Source organism: Zeugodacus cucurbitae, chromosome 2 (genome assembly GCF_028554725.1).
Source record: "Zeugodacus cucurbitae isolate PBARC_wt_2022May chromosome 2, idZeuCucr1.2, whole genome shotgun sequence".
Classification (NCBI taxonomy): domain Eukaryota; kingdom Metazoa; phylum Arthropoda; class Insecta; order Diptera; family Tephritidae; genus Zeugodacus; species Zeugodacus cucurbitae.
In genome coordinates, this window is record NC_071667.1 from 30,410,130 (window position 1) to 30,434,599 (window position 24,470).

The window sequence follows — 24,470 nt, forward strand, 5'->3', positions numbered from 1 at the left end:
AAGTGGTAATTGCACTTGTGTGCATATTTGATTTAAGCTGTTTGTGTATATGTACCTCAATGTGATTATTGCGGTTGTAATGTAGGTTCAGAACCCGATACAACTCGCTGTCTCCGCCAACATGAAGCTCATCGGCGCACTTGACACCCTCAGTCACCGCCTGACGCGCGTACTTCTCCATTTGGATATAGTAGAATTCTCTGTAAGCGTTAGAAATTATTATAAGAAATGTGTTGCAGAAAAATTAAAAAAAAATTAAATTTAGAAAAAAAATTAAATTAGAAATATACTTATTATAATAACCATATTTTATAATCGCCTATTTTAAGATTTATTCGGAAGATTTTAAGTCCTTTAAAGTTGTTGTGATGATATTATCATTTGGGAATTGTATACGCCTAACTTTGTTTTTCATATACTTGACTTGATAGCAGTACTGCTTATTTTCTAGCTTCTCTGGCGGCTGGAGTATAAAACCATGCCTGACGACCACAGCGACAACTTGCCTGCTCATCATGCTTATATATGCGTTATATATAGAATATATATACATATATATATATCTACTTGCTATATCGAAGACAGTTGCAGCAGCAGTCGCAGTAACAACAACAGCGGCAATTTAGTCAATTTTGCCTCAGGGGAACTTGAGCGAACAATCGTCGCGAAGCTAGCTTTAATTTGACATCGAAGCTGTCAGAAGTATTGTACGAGCCATGCTGCAAACAGTACAAGCAATGAGCGCTGCTCTTGCGATTTATACTTGCCAATGCGCGATTTTGATATTTATTGTTTGGAAAAGTTGGCACTGTCAGTTGTTATGCAAAGCCCTTGCCATGCGACGAATGCAGTGTGTTTTCATATCCGTTTCTGCTGCAATAACTTGAGCTGTTTGCACCAGTTATGTTGGCGTCATAATGAAAGAAGAGCGAGAGCTTTGGGAAATCTTGAAATTAGCGCGATTATCAAACGAGCCAACACAACAGTGCAACAGCAAAACAAAAGAATACAAAAAAAGTGCGCCAAACTCTCGCAAGTGAGGAGGTGCAACGTTCAGCGCCAACAGCTCGGAATTGTTGTGAAATGTTGACAATTATAGGAGACACATTGCATACAATGAAAATGTCAACGAGCAAGGCATACAAGGCGTAGGGTAAACATTTGTGGGGCGGACCTCGCTACGCTTTGGGAAGAGTAAATTATAAAGAAATGGCATTTAACAGATTTTTACAACAACTATTTGACAGAACCGTATATAATCAGTCTATAGATTGCGAGCAGAAAAAGAAAAAATAGAAAAAGAAAATTAAGCAGACAATTCTCAATATTTTTTTAGTAGCTTTAATGGCGGCTAGTTATATTTCTTCGTCCCAAAACCAATATTGTAAAACATATGTTTCTTAAAGACATTTCATATTGCTTTTACAGCAAATCGATTATTATTACTTAGCATTATTATTACCGGCATTTCTTTCATGGCTAGTCACTGCAATAACGCTGAGTGCACGAATTGAACATTTCAATTACTTGATTGCAGTTGCTTACTGTGCTGCTGTAACTATCTATCTTTTAATCCTCTAATTGCTAGAATGCAACGCATTTGCCATTACATCCCAGGTGCCTTCTCAAACATTCTTCACGTTTATCTGTGGCAAATAAAGAAGCAACGAAGCTCTCAACAACAGCGCCGAGTTCTTCGAGACTCATTAAAAGCCCCCTTCACAAGCCCAAGTGAATATCAATCGTAAAGCTTTTGCTAATTAAAGCCTTTCCCTCAACTAAGCCCAGCAGCCGCCATCAATGCATTTCAATGCTTCGGCTTTGTATACCTAAAAGATAAAAAACAACAAAACCGAAGAATAAAAAATTGTAAATGCAAATATTTCTACTGCCAACTTCAGTGCAGCGTGGCTCATCATCGATGATTACGTTGCCATGCATGTGCAAAGCCTACAGCTAATGCTGGCGTTTGGGGGAGGCGTAGTCGTGCATCTAAGTAGTGGGTATGCACCCCTGAAGATTGACTTACGCTCATTTGAGAATTATTAAAAATTCTTTGCAACAAACCTCCCAAACAGCTTAACAATGCACATAGAAAGCAAGTATCCGAGATTTACTCGCTTGCAACAAGCCTCCCACACCTAAACTCAGCCAGGCGTTATGTCGGATGCAACAACATAACGGACTGCTAAGTATGTGTGCCACCGCACAGTCAAGATTCTTTTGTTGAGGCACTTTGAAAAAGTCTTTGTGGGCGCAATGCGGCCGAGCCTACAAGTATGCTGCAAATTATTAATAACGTCGCATTAATATCATACAATAATGCATTAAGATCATGTGCACACAATTAACAAAACCACAGAAGCGAAATAGATTTGCCAAACAAATGCAGTGTGGTAGGGTAATTGGAAATTCTTATAATGAATTGCCTTTTCTGCAAAGTCGAGATTTGTGTTGGACTAAAATAACGGTTATATACTGTCAATATACATTTTTCTACTTCTATTTGAAAGGATGCCATTTTGCAACTATTAAGTCATAAAGGCGCTCAAATATCCTGAGTTCGATTGAAGAAGAGTGAGAAATAGCAAAATCAGCTTGCAGTCAATAGAAATTTCCGCGAAAATTGCCATGCACATGTCACTTGCGAGAAAGTCATCAGTCTGGCTTGTGGCAGATACATACATACATACATATACACTATAAAGAGACAAGAAAGCAGTCCCTCACGCTATTGTGAATGGATAAACAACAGCAGCCTATTGGGTGAACAAGCGCGCGAAGAAACGGATGAATGAAGAAAAGTGGATATTTTAACACTAAACTGAACACTCAGTGCTGCTAAGTGGAGCAGAAAATAAAAGGTGAAGTTCTCCATGCCCTTTATCTCAAATGGCAGCTTGAAAGTAATCTATGGGAGACAAATATTTTGCAGCGCCCACTATATACATATTTACATACATATGTATGTATGTCTATATGTGCTGGTGATAAGTATGAAGTGTTTTTATAAGCAATGGCACTTTGGCGCAAGGATCCATCCTTTTTGTGCTTTATGCAATTTTGAAAGCAAGAAGTGCACTTTTAGGCGCATACACATACCGTTTCACTATTTATTCAATTTTCCATAGACACATAATCGCGCGCACATGCACATACATATGTGCACACACATTAGCAGTGCATATAGGCATTGTTGCTGAGGAAGTGCGGCATTGTTGTGGCAATGCAAGCCAACAACGTAAAGTAGGCACTCCATTAAAAAGACAAACACATGCACACAAAAGCCTCACAACACTCACGATTACATTAAGATAGAAATGTGTGGAAAAAATGACGAAGGACCTTCTGTTGTGTGCCGAGGCGCACATAAGGAGCCGTAATTGTGATATTTTTGTTTTTAATTAAAAAGAAATTTCACAGGGAGCAAACACTGAAGCGCTCCTACAAAATAAACAAAAAAAGACGTAAAGAAATGAATTCGACGATGCATATGCATATGTATGTAGGTATGTGTATGTATATACTTAGCACAGTTAACAGCTACTTTTACGTTTGTTGTATTTGCTTATGAGCGTGTGACGATGACATAATGACGACTAAAATAGTGAGTGCTAGTATAATTTAATTATAAAAAATATTATAAATGTTGCAAAGCAAAAGCTAATTAGTTTATTCAAGATGTTGGAATAGAAGAGGCGCTATAAGTGAGCAAATAGAAAAGTTCGCATTATACATAATAGACGGTAGTAAGCCAAAACTTAGCATGAATGAAGTCTTTGCAGTCTATGAGCGATTAGGTGGTGAAATGGCACTCGAAGTCGCAAGCTAAAAGTGCCCATTCGCGTTGCACACATCCTAAAAGCGGAAACGAGCGAAAACACAAGTGTGTGGGCGCGGCCTGGCAAGTGCTCAAGGATACTCGTTGGAATGAAAGGAACTCAATAGCTTTTAAAGAAAAGCTGGCTAACCACAAACAAGCGACGCAATACAAAATCTTACCTACACACATTTGGCGTACATACGTGTAAAGCCACCGCCACTCAATTCCCCACATGATAACCCATAAATTCATAGAGTTTTGCGTTGTATATGTTTCCGTATTTTTCCTTATACGTACCCAGCGTAGAAACTAATTAGAATGCTCAAACACTACAATTTTGCACACTATTTGAAGCTGGGGAATTTTAGTATACATAACAAGTAAGGAAGGGCTAAGTTCGGGTGTAACCGAACATTTTATACTCTCGCAATTTATTTATATAACTTTATTTATATTATATAATACACAATTTGACCCACATATTCGTCATATATATTGTATAAAGTCCATTGAAAGTTGGAAACCATAATATTAGGTTAGAAGCACCGAGGTCCTCGTGTTCGATATATGGGGCCTTAAAAACCTATGGTCCGATTAGGGCGATTTTTAGAATGGGGCTTCCACACTATAAACATAGTATTTGTGCAAAGTTCTGCACCGATATCTTCACTAGTGCTTACTTTATATATTATAAAGTAAACGATTCAGATCGTCTTCAGAGTTCTGGTATATAGGAAGTAGGCGTGGTTGTGAAGCGATTTGGCTTATTTTCACAACATATCATTGGGATGTAAGGAAACTATTACAAACCAAGTTTCATTGAAATCGGTCGAGTAGTTCCTGAGATATGGTTTTTGACCCATAAGTGGGCGACGCCACGCCCATTTTCCATTTTCTACAAAAATCTGAGTGCAGCTTCCTTCTGCCATTTCTTATGTAAAATTTGGTGTTTCTGACGTTTTTCGTTACTGAGTTAACCCACTTTTAGTAATTTTCAACCTAACCTTTGTATGGGAGGTGGGCGTGGTTATTATCAGATTTCTTTCATTTTTCGACTGTATAAGGAAATGGCTAAAATAAACGACTGCAGAAAGTTCGGTTTATATAGCTCTATTGGTTTGCGAGTTATATAGAAAAAACCTATTTGGGGGCGGGGCCACGCCCACTTCCCCAAAAAAATTACATCCAAATATGCCCCTTCATAGTGCGATCCTTCATACCAAATTTTATTTCCATAGCTTTATTTATGGCTTACTTATGGCACTTTATGTGTTTTCGGTTTTCGCCATTTTGTGGGCGTGGCAGCGGTCCGATTCCGCCCATTTTCGAACTTAACCTTCTTATGGTGCCAAGGAATACGTGTTCCAAGTTTCATTAAGATATCTCAATTTTTACTCAAGTTACAGCTTGCACGGACGGACAGACGGACGGTCAGACGGACGGACAGACAGACATCCGGATTTGAACTTTACTCGTCACCCTGATCACTTTGGTATATATAACCCTATATCTAACTCGTTTAGTTTTACGACTTACAAACAACCGTTATGTGGACAAAACTATAATACTCTCTTTAGCAACTTTTGTTGCGAGAGTATAAAAATTACGTTATTTACGTAAGAAGTTAGTATTTAGTTATGGAAAGGGGCGTGGTACGCTTTTTGATAATGTTTTTCTGCTTTTGACCAACGCTAAGAAAATCGAATTTGTTTTGAATAAATAAAAAAATAGAACAAATAAAAATAAAATTAAAATTCATTCGGTTGCGCCCGTGCTTACACTTTCCTTACTTGATTTTTTTTATTTGTATTAGACTTTAGCTTTTTTCCAATTTTTGAGGTTAAGTGCACTTTTGGCTTAGCTTGCGTGAAGAGATGATGACTTGGCTTGACTGCAATAGGTTGACACTCTTCCATGCAGTAGAATGCAAAGAAAGCGCAAAAAAAAAACACAGCAGAAAAGCTGAATGGGAAAAGTGTTGCCAATTACTTCATTATAATCGCACACTTGCTTCACGCAGCACAAGCATACGTGAATGTGAACAGCCGGGAGGAGTGTAAGAAACGGATTACCGTTAGGAAAAGGTGTTTTTCGTCCTGAGGTTAAAGTTTTAAATGGTGTCATCATGATACTCACGCAAATAAGCTGGTTAACGACGGCTTATACAACCAAGCGAACGGTATAAATACGTACGAGGTCTGGAAGGCAGCGGAGAAAATATGACACATGAGCTTATCAATAAGGCGTCCTCTTACAATTGTAATAGGTCGGTGAAGTACTCCATATGCCTGGGTGTGCATTAAAACAGTTGATTTACACACATACCTCCGTATTCAAGAGAGTAAATGTTCTTTATAAAAAATAATATGAAATAAAAACGACGAGAATGACAACTCATACCTTCTAAACTGAAAAACGAGAAGGGAGGTACTGTTTTCAAGTCAAGTACTGCCAAGCAGGCTCTTTGGCAATGTTTGAAAGTGTTATAATGACAATTTAGATAAAGAATTATGTTGAAAAAACTAGCTATTTGCCAGCGCTAGTATTGCTCAAAATTAAGTCTTTTCATATGCATTCGTAAAATCATATTTTTGCAATATTAAATACTAAAATTATGCGCAAAAATTATGCTGAAAAAGTAGACAATTGTCGTATAATGATATTAAGCGGTATTTAACTATTTTATTGTTTTAAAGCTGTATATCTTTAATTTAATATTAATAAAAGACTATGCTCATTATTTAATCTTTACTCTCAGTAATACTAAAGTCGCATGTGTTTAATCCAAATGAAACATTAAATGTGCAGGAACCCGCTAATTATAGCCACGGAAATCAAATGCAACTTTGTGCTAATTCACGTGTCAAAAGCATTGAGGGTGTAATTTAATTGCCTTTGTAGTCATTAAACCATTTTAGACACACATAACACCCCACACACATATGTATACAGGCGTATAGTATTCCAAATAACTCATTATAATTCCTTTAGGTAAAGGATGCAATTCGGTTGACGCTGAGCGGCAGGCTCATTGATTTCCTTCCGCACTACGACAATTACCTACAGCCCAGCTGTCACCTTTTAATTGTCATTTTCAGTTGCAAGCTGTCGTTGCATAATATGTGCAGCAAGTGGTGCGAGTGGGGCGAGTGGAGGCCATTATGAGGCGTTGCTTGATGCTGAAATGCGATTTGCAATGCAAATGACGTTAAGAGTGCAGCCAAATGGTAGTAGAGTTTTTATTTGAAATTAGTTCTTTCTTTGTCATATCCTTATGTGTCTTGTAAATAAAAACAATTATGGTGTGATATGCCTTTAAAAGTTCCATCAAGCTCTATAGAAAGCGGTTATTTACTGCGATCCTTATATACACAATTAAAACTGTAAAGAGGTGGAGTTAAATAGCGCTCGACAACAGGAATAACCGATAAAACAGTTACATGGTCTCGATCTGGAACGCGTCTGAACAAAATAATTGAAAACAGAAAGCACTCATAGTAAATATTACTCTCACGATTACTTGCGCCGAAATTTCAAAAATAAAAAAGATCGCTAATTCTTTTATGGCATAGACCGTAAACTACACATATTGTTTTATGCTTGAGGCATTTTTTCTATTTTCGCTTGATCATTAGCACATTTCCCACAGCCAACGCGGTTTCTTTGTAACGTTTGTACCAAAATTCAAATGACCGTTACATTTTCACCCTTGTGGAAAAGTTAACGGCACTCACCTTCGTATTCCTTACGATTGAAGACTTTGTTCCAACTTCTTATCGAGCGTAGTGCAGAAGCCAACCAAAAGTGTATTCCCACCCATTTTAACGTTTAAGTCAAAAGCGGTATGCAGAGTCAAACGAAGGTGCGGGCAAATTATGCACAAAATAAAAGGGAATCCAATGCCTGGCCACACGACAGCAAACGTAAATGCAAGCGTAAAAAAACAATAGCGTCAAAAATAATTTATAACGTCTTTTGTGACTTATTGGAACAACCCTTAAAATGCTGCGGTATTAAGAATTTCAACTCTCGAATGCATTTTCTTGAGATAACCCTTAAGTAGAGACCGAGAAATGCAGATAAAGCAGTGAAAAACCAAAGGCACAATTTCACAAACAGAAGTACCGTTGTTGTTGATTCTTAGCGTTGTGCGCAATATGGCAAACGCTCCGGCAGACACACAAATACATTAAATACAAGAGAACAAAACTCAAAGACGTTTCAGCTGAGCGTTGTTGTGCGCGCGTAAAATCCCTTAAAATCAACGTCTTGATTTTCCTTAAAGACAAAAAGGGTCTCCTTATGCGTCTTTGTTTGCATTTCTTAAGACGTTGTGCGAATAGCTACACTATGCCTTCGGTTTCAGCTGCCTCGGCATGCATGCATTGCCGTGCATTACCACCGGTTCAGGGGTTGTTCGTGCTTATTGACACGGCCAGGTGAACTATTGTTCACAATCGTCTACTGCGCCGAACAGATGTTCACTTTTCATGCCATGCCCAATGCCCAAGCAGCCGGTAAAAAGCACGAGCCGGTTTTGGCGCGCTTTTCTACTCAACGTTTTCGCTTGCCTGCTGCATTGTGGCTGCTATCGCCAGCTACTATGAGTGCACGGGTATGTGCATTATCCGTCAGTTAGCTGGCAGCCTGTAGTAAATTTGTGTTTACGTTTTTTCTTTGGCCGCTTTGGCGTTGTTTAAAGGCGGTGCTGTGTGCGCTATGCACGCGCGTGTTATATGTTATATATATGTACATAGGTACATATGTGCATTTTATGATTGGGTGCCTAATCTTATACTATTTCTTCTTCTACTGCCTTCGTTTCGGTTTCGCAGCGTAAATGGTAGCATGCAAATCGCAAGAGACCTTCTTTGTCGAATTGGTGTCAGTTGGACTTTCCCGAAAGTATGCGGGCCTACCCACACACAAACACATACATACAGACGTTTAAATAGGTATGTACATATAGGAAGGTGGAACGGTATAATGAACTCAGCTATGTAATGCTTATGCCATCAGTTTAATTCCTATCTGAAGTATTTTGGAATTATGCCTGCACGTTGTTGGGGAAAGTGCTGTGAGTCGTCCAATTTAAGGTAAAATAGTGGCATGATGCGATGGTAATGCGATGATGGGCCAAAATAGCGTTAGTGTAGTAAGTTATGGTAATTTCATCGAATATATATACTTATTTGCTTATTGCTATTGTGTACGTTGTGTGTGTGAACATTTGAAATGTTCGAAGTGAAATTGTCTTTTATTGACAGCTTAGAAATTTTGAAAGTCATTTATTAGACATTCCTTAATATCAAATGCAGTAAATTGCAATACATTTTTTTTTCGCTGACATAAATACAACAAAACTTTTAAGGTTATAAATGGCATTACAAAATAAAATACTATGTAGACAAATCAGCACAAAACCACGAAAATAATGCTTTAATGGTTATTTTATAGAATTTCTATTCATTCTAGCTGCATTTTAAAATTATGTAGGCAATTATCTAGTATGATAAACTAAATTATAAAACTAAAACAAAAAGAAATGCATTTCACTTACCGGAAGTTTGAGAACCATTTCACCAATTGTGCTGTATTGTTCTTGTTGAATTTGATGTCCGGGAAGTACATCTTGAGTACTGCTGAACTGGGGTAGCGCACCCAGAAGAACATCAATTTCGCCTTGCGCAGGTGCATTGGTGTAAGTGTTGACGAGTGCATTGGTGTCAAGGAGTCGCTATTTTTGCTAAATTTACATGTGAAAACATTCACAATTAATTTTTTGTGGAATGAATAGGAGGAGATAAGAATAATATAAGATTTAATATATATGTATATAAACAAAATTGATACGCTAATAAAAATGCAAGACAGTCTAAAGAGTATGTGCAAGTTTAAACTGAAAACTAGAACCGCAAGTGACCTGACTTGAAGCGCTTCCGTTGTACGAGCATGTGCGAGCATGTACAAGTATATTATGCTTTTGTTTCTCTGTATTTCTTTATTCACGCGTGAGTAAGTGGCTTTGTTCGAAACGGTGTTAGCCCTGATTAAAGCTCCGTCTAGGTGCTTGGCTGGACGTTCGTAAGACAATGTGGCGTGTGAGACGTAATGTACTTGCATTAAGTTTAGCCAATACTTAAGATTAATTGGGGTTGCTGCAATCAGGTTGTTTTAGACTTTGGTTTTGATTACACATTTCTTTTTGAATGCATTTATTGTATTGTGTTGCATTGTTATACATATAAATGTTCGCAGACACTTGATTGGTTTCTTTTTGTTGCATTGATTTACCGTTTCTTTGGTATTAAGTGGTAATTAGTGACAAAGCTTAAGAAAAAGTCGCAAGCGGTACAAAGATTCAATCGACTATGTCAGCATAACTCTATGTATATATGTATGTATGTATATTGATACAAATATATATTATATTTGCAAAAGTAAGTGAGTAGGTTGTAAACTAATTGAGTACTTACATCATTTGCTGCTTCAGAAATGATATTGTTGGCTGCATGCCATCGAACTGCATATCGGCCGAATTACAATCCGAATTGCGGTCTTGTGCGTCCATAGCGGCACGTAAGTGCGCACTGTAGTCGGGTGAGCCGCCATGATGCGCAGCAGCTAGCAGGGCAGGATGAAGCATGGAGGGCGGATGAGGCAGCGGCGGTGATTCGCGCGAGTCCATTAGACCGCCGAGGCCGGGTGGGCTGGATGACATCTTCATGTGGTGCATTTGGGCAGCTGTTGGCGTGTTGTGCGCACCACTATGTGGACCATGCGGGGGTGGTGGTGGCGCATGCGGCGGGTGTGGATTGAAGAATGGACTGTAGGGTGAGAAGACTTGCGACTCGTGCAACGATGGATTGGGAATTGCCACCGAAGTGGGCAATGACACGGGCAACATGGGTGGTGGTGGTGGCGGCGGATGATAGGTGGGCGCTTGAGCACGTGGCGAAGAACTCTGTGCAGGCGTCGTATTATTATTGCCGATATTGCCAATATTGCCGGTGGTATTCACGTTGACTGGCGTGACATTGGCGCTATTGCTGCCAGCGTTTGGTACATTACAATTCGGTTGGTTCGCATTGGGCTGTTGTTGTTGATTGGGTTGACCGCCCATGGAAATGAACTTGTTGTCTAACATGTTGTTGGCCGATACAGCATTCGGCGGTACTACTCCATCCTGGGCAAGTATGCGGCTAACTGTGCGCGGTGTAATTCGGGTGTCTGTCACCTTATGTCGCTTCTTCTTTGGCGTTACCACCAAGCTAAGGGCCTCGTTTTGTTCCAGTTGTTGTTGGTGCTGCTGTTGTTGCTGTTGCTGTTGTTGCTGCTGTTGTTGTTGCTGTTGCTGTTGCTGCTGCTGTACGTCACGAGCCTCCGGCATACAGAAAGGATTCATTTGGTTAGGACCGCCGGTGGTCATAGAATTGTAGAGTGCAGCTGCAGCGACCGGATTCAATCCTTGTGGTGTCTTTGGTGCCTGAAATATTGCTGCCGCTGTGGGCGAAGGACGTATATGAGGAGGTGGTATATTAATTGTACTTAAACTATTGTTAGTATTATTTGTATTTGGATTCGAGTTCATGTTGATACTCGGGTTCAATGGGCTCTGGCCAGAATTATCGTTTGTGATCTGTTGGTTGTGATTTTGCTGATTAGCAGCGGCTGCGGTCATTGCAGCTGCAGCTGCTGCATGATGCATTTGCAGGCCCATTGCTGCAGCTGCTGCCGCAGCCGGCGATGGAAACGACAACTGATTGCCATTGAGACGCGGGGCGGCGATGAGGCTTTGACAATTTTGCGCATTCAACGCTGACATTTGCGCTATTTGTTGTGCGTGTTGCGCATTTGTCTGGCCACTTGAGGATGCCATGACGTTTGCTTGGCTATTTGTGAGCGGGTGTTGTGGTATCGTCACACCACCTACTGATACCGCAGGCCCGGGTCCAACATGCATTTGGGGACCGTTACTTACAGTGGATTGCAAGTGACCCAGATGATTAGTGGACACATTACCATTTGGACCATTATTTAATTGATTAGTTGAGGAGGTATTATTAACTAGGAGAAGAGAACCATTATTACCTGTTTGGACTGCTGAAGCATTCACAGAGTTTCCGCTGACAACAGGCTGTCCTGATGCTGAATTGGGGTTATTGGAATTATTGCTGATGATGGCATTAGGGTGCGTACGATCTGCAACTTTAGTACGTGGCGACTTGCGGTCGAGTATTTGGGATGCCATAAGCAAATCCTTGTTAAGTTGTTCAGCAGCTGCAGCTACTGAATCCGATTGTTTGCTAAAAAGACGACGTTGGTGAACGAATCGTGTGACGATCGTATCAACCAATGCAGAGAGCGAAGTCGTAATTTCAGATTTTAATACATCAGCAAGTCCTTCCAGATCTGATCCGGACATACGCATAATCGAATTAGAACTCGATCGCAACATATTGAATTTTTCCGACAGTTCGGATTTCAGAGAGGAGTGGTTGGCATGACGTTGCTGGAATCGATTGTGATGTAGCTGTGAGCGTGCTGTTTGGTTTATAGATACAGTTGGTGTAGTTTGCTCCAGATGCTGTTGTTGCAATTGTTGCAATTGATGTTGCCGTTGAAGTTGTTGTGCAGCTTGTTGCTGGGCTTGTTGTTGCTGTTGTTGTTGTTGCTTCTCTTCCTTACGACGTTGCTGTTGTTCCTGTTCAAATCGCCTTTGTTGTTCCTGCTCTTGTTGCTGCTGCTGCTGTTGTTGCTGTTGCTGTTGTTGTTGTTGCTGTTGTTGTCTTTCTTGCTGCTCAGCAGCTTCTTTAGCCATACGCGCTTCCTGCTCAAAGAGGAATTGTTGCCCCAAGTACATGGCGGCAGCATTACTTATGGCGGGATGAGACAAATGGGCAGTTCCAGCGTCGCCTTGCATTTGTGGCATATGTTGCAGCAATGGCAATGGACCGCTAAATGATTGCTGCATATGTGGATGCCCCACAAGTGATCGCGATGACATCATTTTGCTCATCATTTGTGATAGTACATTCGGAGCGTTATCTAGCGCTATGGAATTCTGCGAGGATAATTGCTTTCGAGATTTTATAGGCAAATTAGGCGAAGTAGAGCTCGGTCGATCTCCGTCCGTTTGAATTTTATCATTTATACCTGATTCACCGGTTAGAGATGGTGATGGTGAGAGATCTCCTCCATTGTCATCTTGTTCCATGCTATCACTTGCGGTATCGTCAATGTCCTGACATTCTGACTCTTGCTCCATGCGTGAACATAATTGCACATACTTTTGTTGCATTTCAGCTAGTTGCTCCTGCATTGAGCGCAACTGTGACTTTAGAGCGTTTTTCTCTACACGCTTTTGCTGAATCTGGGGTGACTCCATTTCATTGGAAGCTTCTTCATCTAACATCATACTTTGTAGGTTCAATCCGAAATTCAAACCCGCTGCAGCAGCTACGTAACGTTCCATTGCATGCTGTTGTGGCTGATATAGTTTCCGTTTCTTACATCCATTAACTTGCAAGTGCGACTGGTGAGACGTTGGACTAGAACGCATTGTAGTGACAATGTTCTCGACACGAGCTCTTTTCATATCTATTCCTGGTTTTTTGGACATGGTAGCAGCGACATCCTTTTCAAGCTCTTCTTCCAACTCATCCTTGCTGTTCTCTAAGAGCATCATCTCAGACTGGCTAGGTGAGGCCAAGGACTCTAAGTCGGACCGCGAATTCAGACCCATTAATTCTACATCTTCTAAGATGTCATCAGCTTCTTTTTTAGTTACTCCCACTGTTAAGTTTGAATGGGGTTGTTCATCTTGTTCCTCCAAGTGCTGTTGATCCATGTTATCACCCTCAGACTGTTGGTCATCATCCTGCTGAGAATCGGCAACTTCAGAATCAGACGACTTCCTGCGTTCTGCAGTCGCAGAGTCAGAATTATTTGGCAACTGATTTGGCTCGCACTTAATCTTAATGTCCGACATGGTGTCTTCCAATAGATTTATTACATTATTCGAATCTTTATCTTCCAAATTATTGTTATTGTTAGCGGACACATTATTATTATTATGCTTTAGCGTATTCTGATTATCAGCTAGCTGTTGTTGTTGATTCATCACTGAGCGTAGCTCTTGATCGAGTTGCATAAGTTCCTTTTTACCTTGTAAAATATTTCTTAGCATATGATGAGCTAATTCGTTCTGTTGTTGTTGCTGTTGTTGCTGAACATTTGGAGAGTTTCTTTCAGTAGAATTCACAGCACCCAGTACCACCGATGTTGAACTGGCAGAAGGAGCACGCGGTGGCGAGCTCATATCACCGGCACGCGAGTTCACTTCATCCAATGATCGATCACTACAATTGCTCACTCGTCGGTTCTTGGGCGATTGAGAGGCAGATGTAGCATTCAACAATTGCTGATTGTCAGCAATTGCATTGCCGTTGTTTAGAGCAGAAGTCGCTGACGCACTGGCATTAGTTAAGCTATTCAAACTATTTATGGTATTATTATTGAGCAGTTTACTAGTGGCATTGAGGCCTAAACTATTCACCAATCCTGCTGCACTCAACAGTTCAGCGCTAGTGGCTGATTCCATTGCCGCGGCTAACATGGCATTGTCTAAAGAAGCGGGTAATCCGCTAGTAGCATCCTGTGCTTGCTTCATTTGTCGACCGAATAGCTCATTCAACATTTTTGCTGAACCGAAACCGTTAGCTGTGAAGAGGCTACCAAGAGCCGCTGTAAAATTACCCGACAGCAACGATGCTGTTGGTGATGAGGAAGCGGATACGGAAACGTTTGCACTATTATTGTTATTAGTAGTAGCGTTGGTATTATTGGACGACGAAGTTGTCTGATTCAATAAGGCTCCATAGAGAGCTCCTCCAGCAGCGCCCGCGACAGCCGCAGCAGCACTACTCATGAAGGCAGTAGCTGTTGGCGGCAAAAGCGGAGATGACGGCGTTGGCGAAACCGATAAAGGCAATGACAACGGCGTTGGACTTGTATTATCTTGGAATCCCGGAAATAATTTCGACTCGATACCTAAAAGACTATTACCGTTCACGTGTATTTTATTAGCACTGGCACAGTTATTACTACTATTCAAATGATTCGAATTACTGTTTTTATTGAGAAGATATTCACTCGATGACGATAAGGACGTGTTCTTTTTGTTTGATTTCGACGATGATATTACTACAGATGTTGACTTGGAGCGCGTTGTTAAGTTAGAGGTGCACGTTGCTGTCTTGTTGACGGCACCACACGGACTACTTTCGTTTGCTCGTTCAGTGACGTGCACGACTTGCACGACTTGTTGTTTGCCACCACTGCTGCCACTGACGCTGCTGCGACTGCGACTTCGACTACGACTACGGCTGCAGTTACGAAGGCGATTCTGTCTCTGACTATTAGTTGCGCCCTCGTTGCTGCTTGCGACACCTTCGAGTATGACAACGACGTCGTTATCGTCGTCGTCGTTGTCGTTGTCGCCACTGTTGACGTTCCCGTTGTCGTTGTCGTCTTCGATAAGGTCGCTTTCGTGTGCCTCTTCGAGAGCCGTGCAGTTGCTGGCTGTGCTGTTAATGCTGTTGATTTTGCTTATATTACTACAGCCGTTAGTGTTATTACTATTGTTGTTGTGATTTTGATTGGTGTTGGTGTTGTTTTTGGCGCTCTTCGCCGTCTGTAACGGTGGTGTTGGGGGTGGCAATAGTAATGGTGTTTCTTGCTTTACCACACAATCGGTTTCTAATTCCAATAACGGCGGCGAAGATGAGGATTCTGCCAGTTTGGATAATGCTGTTGTTGTGACCGTCTTTAGTAGTAACTTATCATCGTTGTACAATCCGAAACACGCTGTGTCCTCTTCCGATGACATCATAAGATGCCAACAGTCTGAGTAAAGCCTTATTCTCTTTCAGAGCTCGCAGTTAACGCGAGTTTAGCTCTCTCTGTTTCAATGCCTCGATTTCTCTTGTCCTACCTGGTACTAACTCACAAACACACAAACGCTTATCTCCAACTCTGTTATGCTTCTCTGACAGCGATTGCTAGTGGTGAATACTGTCGTTTTCTCCGTTAAGTCGCTGCGTAATGGTTCAGTGCTTCTGCTTTTGCTCGGCTACCTTCGTCGCTGCTGCTACCTTTTGGGATGCGTACAATAGCCACACATTCACCACTCACAGACACAGGCACAAGCAAAAGTTGACGACGACGCTGGCAGTTGTAGTGTGTATGTGTACGTACGTGGATCGTCTATTGGCTCGCTAAGTTTTTGCCTTTCTTTCACACAGAAGTTTTTCTTGTTTGCTTTTGTTGTAGAATTTACTTTAATACTTATGTGAACTGTAAACAGACAATTACCAACACTAATGCACGGCGCTCACACTCCCACAATAGATTTATACTAATATCTACAACGGCCGCTGTCGCTGTGTTCGCTCTGGGTTCTGTTCGGTGTTGTTGTGTTTTGTTTTTGTTCGGTTTGGTTTGGATTGGGTTAGGGTTTCAATACTTTGACGCAGCACGTCTTCTTGAAATCGTCGATATTCGTTGTTCGATGCTTTTGTTGCTGTTATATTGCTATTGCTCTTGTTGCTTGGAAATGTTTTAGTTGGATTGGCTAAGGCTCAGATAAGCACTCACACATATGCAACTACAAAGTCCAGGTTGAATTATTCTTTTAATAGTTTCGCCTTCCGTTTTGCTGCTATTCGTCTAAATTGTCGTATTGGTTTTGGTGTCTTGTTCAAGTATACTCAATTCGCCGCACTCTGTGGGGCGAGTACTTATACGAATGTGTCGTATTGTTATACCCTAGCACACTGTGAGGCACCAGGGCATTACTTAAGTGTTTAATTTCCCAATAAATGATATAAAGTTCTGCAAATATCCGCTCAATCTAACCGATCGGTAGCTCTTGGCAGATAATTAATTTGTCAAAAGTAAAGTAAGTCGTTTTGTTTAATGCCTCGTTGATTCTTTAAAAACCTTTATCAATATTTTAATGTTCTTTCATGCAAAATGTCTAGTTGACTTCTAATCTGTTTTCGTTTGTTCAATCATTGGAGTTTGACTATAATACTTGTGTATCTTTCTCTTTTCCTTGGTAGTGTTTGATATTTCAGCTATGTTGCTTCGACACCGTTAGCTTTTGATTTCCTTCTCTCCAAAGGCCGCTAGGGTCTCAAGATTCAAGTTCGCCAAAATCTACAATTTTGTTCTCAACTTTAACGCTGTTCTCAATAACGATGACTCGTTATATTAATAATTTTGGTTCTTTTCGTCTTCTACGTTTTTTGCTCTTTCTAATAATGAATTTTGTTTTGATTTTTCTTTCCACCACCACACACATGCGAATGTCTTTTGCATTTAATTTCTATAACATTATTGCAAGATATTTTTATTATTGAATAATTTTATCAGTTCAGTAATTTCCATTATAATATTTGAGTTTGTTTTTGACTTCATTTTTTTAAGTTAAAACCTTTTTCAAATATTCTCGTGCGAGTAGTATTAAATGATTTTTGAATTTATATTTTTAGTTTTGGGTCGTTTGAATTTGGAATCCTCTATCCTCTCGAGCATTCAAAAGTCTCTCTGTAAGAAACAAGTTTTGGGAAGAAATCGGTTTTAAAACGACGAAATATACAATAAATAATTGATTTTGTTGCATTTGCAAATATTATGTATTACCTTACATTTTTTTAAATAGAAGCAATATTCTGAAATATGCATATACATACATACCGTTTGAAACTGTACTGTTTTGGTTAGTTAAACGAAGCCTATGGATAATGCTTTATATGTATGGCAATTAAGTATACCAAACTATTAAGCAATTATCTCGATTAATCGCAGACACTTGCTGGGAACCTAAGTTAAATGTATTAACTATGAGTCTTACTAAATAAATATTCTATGATTTGAAAATATTTTTGGAGAAATAATTCTATCGAGAATATACTTTTTTGAACAGCTTAATTACTTTTATTTGCAAAAATTGTTTTATTATTAATTAAACAGATATTTTTTCTAGGTTTTAATAGAATGCAATATAACTGAACTCTTCAAACGCACACATATATGTACTTATGTACATTTGTATTCTGTTAAGGTCCATTCCGCTATGGGTAACAACATTCAATATTGTTGCAAGCAGAGGAATGCATTTTCCTGTTGCGTATATGATATAATACGGAAATGTGCCTACATTAAACCACCCTCCAAACTTGTTGTAATTTTCTTTTTGAACAAAGCACGAAAACTGACCAAATATAACAATTCGAATGTAGACTGTACTCGACTCTGCCGCATATGCGCACTTTTACGCTTACGTATGTTTCTCTGAATCACCACCTAGTTCACACTCATTTGCAGAAAGATGGCTTTGCATTCCAAAGCATAAGTGCATTTTTGAGCCAGCGATGCTCGATCACTGAATTCGATAGTTAAATATTTTAAGGCTGATACGCTTAGAACTAGCTATAGCTATAGGTATATGTTTGTATTTTTTGTTGTATTAGTTCGAAATTTACCACAAACAAAGTGTTATTTATCTCTTCCGTCCATTATAAATCCTCCTGTAAATAGAAAAGGGTAAAATTACGGGTTAATTATATTCCGAAATAGTTGAGCGACAATAGCCTATTGATGACATAAAGTCTGTGTTTTAAATACATATTATCTACCACTACATATAAACATAAATATGAAAAAAGTAAAGAGGGTCAAGTTTGTGTGGAATGATCTTTGAATACTTTATAGATATCTAGGTCTGTTGAGGTTCATTACATATACGCAAGTTAGCTGATATATGTATAATCCCAATTCACCATTATACATGAAACATATATTCTGTAAGCTGCTCTTATATTTAAACCTATTTTGAAGTTCGAATTTAAAGGAAAATTTAATAAATTTTGACTTTTCAAGGCATTGAAGGAAATGGTTTGGAGTGTGAATATTCTGAAGAGCCTAATTATTGAAAAACCGGTAGAGCCAGAAAAAGGCATTCATGTGTTGTATTGTTTTAATCCTAAAACCCTTTTTAAACTGTGTTGGTTTGGTTTTTAATCTTAATAAAATCTTGTTATTACATATTGATTTGACCTGGCATAACATAGACCAATCGCTGAATGTGCTCGTGCTATATACAAGAACTGAAGATTTCATTTAAGGACAAGAAGCAATATTTTTATTTTATTTGTGCCTCATATTCGCAATACATGTCACGAATTATATAAAAACTTGTGCATTCAGTGAGCAATGCGAATAATACTCTCTTTGTTTTTGTCGTGTATGCTTTCAGTGACATGTTCTCTCTTTAAATTCTAAAAATCGCTTAATGGTTTGATATACTCGTATATATTTTATCCTCTCTCTTCACAGACATTACTACCAGTTTCAAAATATGTATGTTGTATAAGTAATAATTTTACAGCCGTCTCTCCCGAATTTCGTTCCAATCCTAAACACAAAAGGCCAAACTCACTGAAGCGATCGTGGTGCGTGCCGCCACGGCTGCACACCTGGACTTTATGTGCGAGCACAAACGGAACATCGAACGTCGGCACGGTGGCATGCCAATAGCCCAAACTCATATCCACCGATGTGTACTCGTTAAGTGTCGTCTACCAGCATTGTGCGCATAAGAATGATTTCTGTGCCTGCAGTCAAACTGAATGTGGCGCAAGCTGCTTCCTCGCTTGCGGAAGTGGAGGGTAAAGAAGGCGTTAGAGAATTTCATAAAGTTAGTGGCATGTGGCATATTTGTTTACACATCCATAGGTAGAGAGGAACACACATTTTTACGAATGCTATTTTGTTATTGTTATTTGGACAGCAGCTAGTTGTTCGATGACAGAGGGTGGCGATCACTTCAGGTGCCGTGCTGAATATTTTATTTGTTCTTCAATGCATGGCATACAGTTTTAAAAATGATTAAAAACCTTTCTCTTTTTGTTGTAGCAAACACTAAACAAATGCCATTAAATATTTTTAGTTTTAATATTTTTAGAGCATTCAAGGCATTTAACAGAATTTCGGGAAATTTATTTTGAATTATGTATGTCTCTGAATTGTCAGTATTTCCAATTATTATTGCTAATTCTGTAATTAAAATTATATAATGATTTATTGGAAAGAATTTGTACTCATATATGATTACTTCTACAAGTACTAATTATACTTTGAAAAAATTTCAAAAAGAATTGTCTACCTTTATAAGGTTAGACTACACATATCTTCATCTCTGATATCACACTCTCACATTCTTCTCCAAAAGAAGTTAGTGCATATTTCTTGTAGTTGTATTTGTAAATATGACTTCAATACTTGGCAACCAAATCTGCACAATGTCAACAACCTTAATATGTTAATACTTAATAGTAGTTGGATAAAGGCAAAACATAATGGTAGCATAATAAGCCACTTTGTAGCCTCTTACTTGCACTCAAGTTGGACCGGCAGTGGAAAATTTCCGCAACGAAGATTTGCAATTACCAATTTGCCACAAACAATGCAAAAGACTTTTATGTTTATGAGAAAAGTTACACCAGTTTGCATTTGGCTAAAATTCCATCGGCAATAACATGTCAGCAACAAATACACATATGGGCGTTGACACAAGCAGCCATATGGTTGTGCATACAAATCCTTGGAGTTAGAAAATATCATAAAGTAATAATGGCAAGTGCTGTAAAAAATGTGAAACGTACTTTCACGAGTAAGAAGACGTTGACAGGAAGTGGCTACAGTGCTAAGAAGGAAACATGGCAAACCAGTAAAGATAAAAGTTTGCGATAAAGTTCACAATTGTAGACAATTATACACAATTATATGGGTATTAATAAAAGACATTATACTTCAAGTATTCTTGGTAAGTTAAAGTTAAGCTTATTGCAAATCATATAGTAATCTAGATTGCAAAATATGTATTATATATTATATACATAGGTATATAAATAAGTAGATATAATAAATAATGTGAACTTTGTAAAGAAGATATCTTCTACTTCTATGTAGATCGCGACCATTATCCCAATTTGTGACGTAAGACCCATAGCAAGCGATGGCTAATCTAATATCAAAGTACTTATCATATAGTCTATCGGATTTTAAAATTGTTGGACCCCGCATTTATGAGGTTAAGCTTGGCGGAGAGGTCATTAGGACTCAAGCTAAATAATTATTCATATTAACTCTTAAGAATTTTATAATGCTTAGGAGGTTACTAAATATGAAGAATAATTTATTCATATTATTTACAAACACGAGTAATGGTTTGGCAATACAACAACGTAATATAATAGTCTGGCAAGTCTTTATGTTTTATTGGAAAACTTTGGCTTTTTAGCTTGATGCCAAAACTGAATTACATGCATTGCATACATTCTGCGCATATTCTTACATATATAAGGACAACTAGTGAAATATTTATGTAGATGTGTCAGCTTTATTCCTCAAAACAGCGGAAAGCATTTGCCGAATATTTTAGCTCATATTGGAAATGTCTCAACTACTTTTAGTTGAAAGTTTTCCATACAAATATGTATTCCCCCAAATAAAATATAATATGAAAGCATTCATCACACTTTAATTTTCACGTGTCAGGTCAATTCGAACTAAATTTTTTAACGGAATTTAAAGTTACTGGACCCGAACGCCAATCTCTATAGTGTTCCTCATATGACAAAGCCAAAGGGAGACATATACAATCATACAACCATACTTACATAATACACCTTTTTTCAAATAAAGGTTGCTTATATGGAATCAGCTGGCACCTAACCTGTCCACCACTTTAAACACCTAGTCCATTAAACATGTGTATGCAGTGTATGTACATATGTAGTGCAAGCTTGCGCGCATATATGGTAGCGGCAATTACATACATTACGAGCGTGTCCCGTGCTGTAGCAGTATAGCGCTGATGACACCCTCCCTCTTCTTGAGCGGTGTAATGCACTTTGATGAGCAACACATGTCAAAGCAATATGAAATATACGTATGTATGAATATATGGAAAGTATGGCAGGTTTTTGATTTGGTTCTATACATATGTATGTATACACCGGATCGTTACTGCGAAATAGTAGCGCAATATATATTTGTAAGCAATGTGTTTTAAAAGCCACTAAAAGTGCTTGAGTTTCATACAAATTGCAAAAAAGCACATTATGGCTGAGAGAGCGAGCGTTAAGACAATTACATTTGAAATGTTCGTTACAAAGATCTATTGCGTTGTATGCACGATAATAATCATTAGTGGTGCCTTACTGTTCCGCTGAGTGACTTGTAACGGCTAAAAGTCAGAAACTTTGGTGCGTTCTTTGTTGGTGCTTGAATGTTGTAGATTAGTTTCCCAGAGCGTCTTAAAGACGTTACATTTGGTGGTGGCAAAGATAAGAGCACTTTGCCAAGGAGCGGCAGCCCTGCATTAGGTGGTGGTGGCTTTTATTGTATGGCACTGGTTGGTATATGAGCATTGAATTCAAAGTTATAAGAAACATATGGCATGGGACTCTACGAATATCACCTGGAAAATGATCATTATTATTATTATTGTAGTCAAGCACAGAATGTAAGTGCCCTGTGCCATGCATTTTCACGGAAACCCATGTATGTGTGTATTTAACCAATGTGCTCATATAAGGTGTGCAATAAAATGCAACCCCTCAGCAATGGAAAAGGCTCTGCGAGTGGCATATGGAACTATTTGAAATTTTCCTTTTCATTGAAAATAAATAGTATTTTCCCGATGAAATAGCCTTACTATCAAGCTGGAATTCAGTCACAAATGAGAAATAACTGAAAATTATTTGTGAACTTGATCTGTAGGCAAAATTAATAATTATCCTATAATATAATAGTTAACAGAATTAAAACCAGCAATAACGCTTTAAAGCTTTAAACTATACTCTTACTAACAAAGAACTGGACGAGCACAACTAGAACCAACTTAATCATTTTATTATTATAATACTATTGAACCAAACTAATTTTTGCGGGAGTTTAAGTTATTAGTAAAAAAAACTATATTCACCGACTTTTGAAGTTAGCCTAAAAAATCGAAGTATTTAGATTAGAAGTTCGATCAAGCTTATATGACAGATGCTAAGAAAGAACAAAGTTTGACCATCGAAAAAATAAAAAAAATGTATATCGAAAAAAATTGGTCTCCTGTCATATATGATGAAAAAATACCATTGAATTAAGAAGAAAATTTAGATTATATCTGCATTTTGGATTTTTAGTAGCTATGTATATCCTGTAATTAATAATATTTTTTAAGTATTTTTTTCGAAAATCTTCGAATCTCGAAACTTCGGAAATCGGAAAATACAATTATTTTACTTATGACTTAATATCCCAAAAAAATTAGTTTCGTTCATTACCCAGACGAGTGTTGTACATTGTTATGGATTAATTTTTTTTTGAGTTTATTTGAGTTAGGGGTAGTCAGGATTTTCAAAATATCAATTTTTGCATTTTCGTTAAGTGTAATATCTTAAACTTATACTCTGAAAATTTGAAGTTTATCCGATAATTGCTCTTAGAGTTATTCGACAAATAACAACGAGCGCTCGGGCACTCCAACACGCTAGTGTGAAACTTTAAATGCTTTTTTCTCAAAACTATGTTTTTTGAACTGGTGACAACTGTAACTCGAAAACCGCTCGGTAGATTTTAATGAAATTTCTACAGCTTTTAGAATTCATAATAAACTCAGAACCAAACCTAAGATTTTTCAAAAATTTCGATTTTTGAAGACCAATTAACTGTTGATTTTTTCCCGAAAATCTAGAAAAAAATTTCCAGAGGCCGCCATTTTTGTTAGTTTTTGAAAAAAAGTTTGGTTTAGGCTCAGGATTATCTATTTATAAAACTATTTTTTTTATTCGATTGATTTTAGATGAATTTCCAAAGACTTATGATTCTCACCGCGCGGACCATTTTTTGAAACTGGGTCAACACAGACAACTATACATTTGGAAATTATATTTTTTTTTTAATTTTCGTGACTTTAAGTCAAAACATTGTATAATAATACCATATTATTACTTTTGTAAAATAACATGATTTAATAGCAAAAAAGGGATACAATATTTTTTCTGGTCTAAGCAAGGGCCCTAGCACAATTTAAATGATATTCACCAGGCATAAAATATAAAATGTCGCATTACTGAAGGAAGGAGAAGTTTCATTAAGCTTCTCCAAAATGATTTTTCCCTCTCCGGAATGCCAAATAAAGAGGTAAGTCTTAAATTATTTTTCAAGAATTCGTTTTAGTCTCGAACAATGTATAGCATGTATATATGTATATATAGATTTATATATATACTATATTAACATTAACAGATACGAATTTGTTTAAGACTCCAAATTAATTGCAGGCAAGCGTTTATAACGAATGCTTTGCGTGTTCATTGGATCGATAGGCGTGCAAGTTATTTTCATATCCCATGATACGCGAGCATTTATAGAGCTATATACATAGATGAAAGTACACCTTCGCAAAGTGCTCACCAGCTATTCATCATCGCTAAGCCATAGCACTTATGTTCCACTACATGTCCCTGTCATGTCTCCATGCATTTAATACATTTACACACACACACACATGCACAAGTAC

At 38.3% G+C, this 24,470-nt stretch overlaps 1 protein-coding gene across 3 annotated transcripts in view; it reads right to left on the reverse strand.

Moving 5' to 3' along the window:
- The window catches only part of LOC105217943 (homeobox protein prospero), a 98,591-nt gene that overhangs the window by 21,004 nt on the left and 53,117 nt on the right, over positions 1-24,470 (reverse strand). Inside the window, exons 3-7 of one of the 3 annotated variants that reach the window (XM_054228626.1) lie at positions 18,373-18,417; positions 11,915-17,434; positions 10,300-11,326; positions 9,384-9,560; positions 56-200 (exon numbers count right to left, since the gene is read on the reverse strand). In XM_054228626.1, coding sequence (XP_054084601.1) covers positions 56-200; positions 9,384-9,560; positions 10,300-11,326; positions 11,915-15,716 — 5,151 coding nt within the window. In that variant the 5' untranslated portion in view covers positions 15,717-17,434; positions 18,373-18,417. Of the gene's footprint in view, positions 1-55; positions 201-9,383; positions 9,570-10,299; positions 17,435-18,372; positions 18,418-24,470 lie in introns of all 3 variants that reach the window. The other 2 variants (XM_054228625.1, XM_029043845.2) reach the window with 2 other exon arrangements.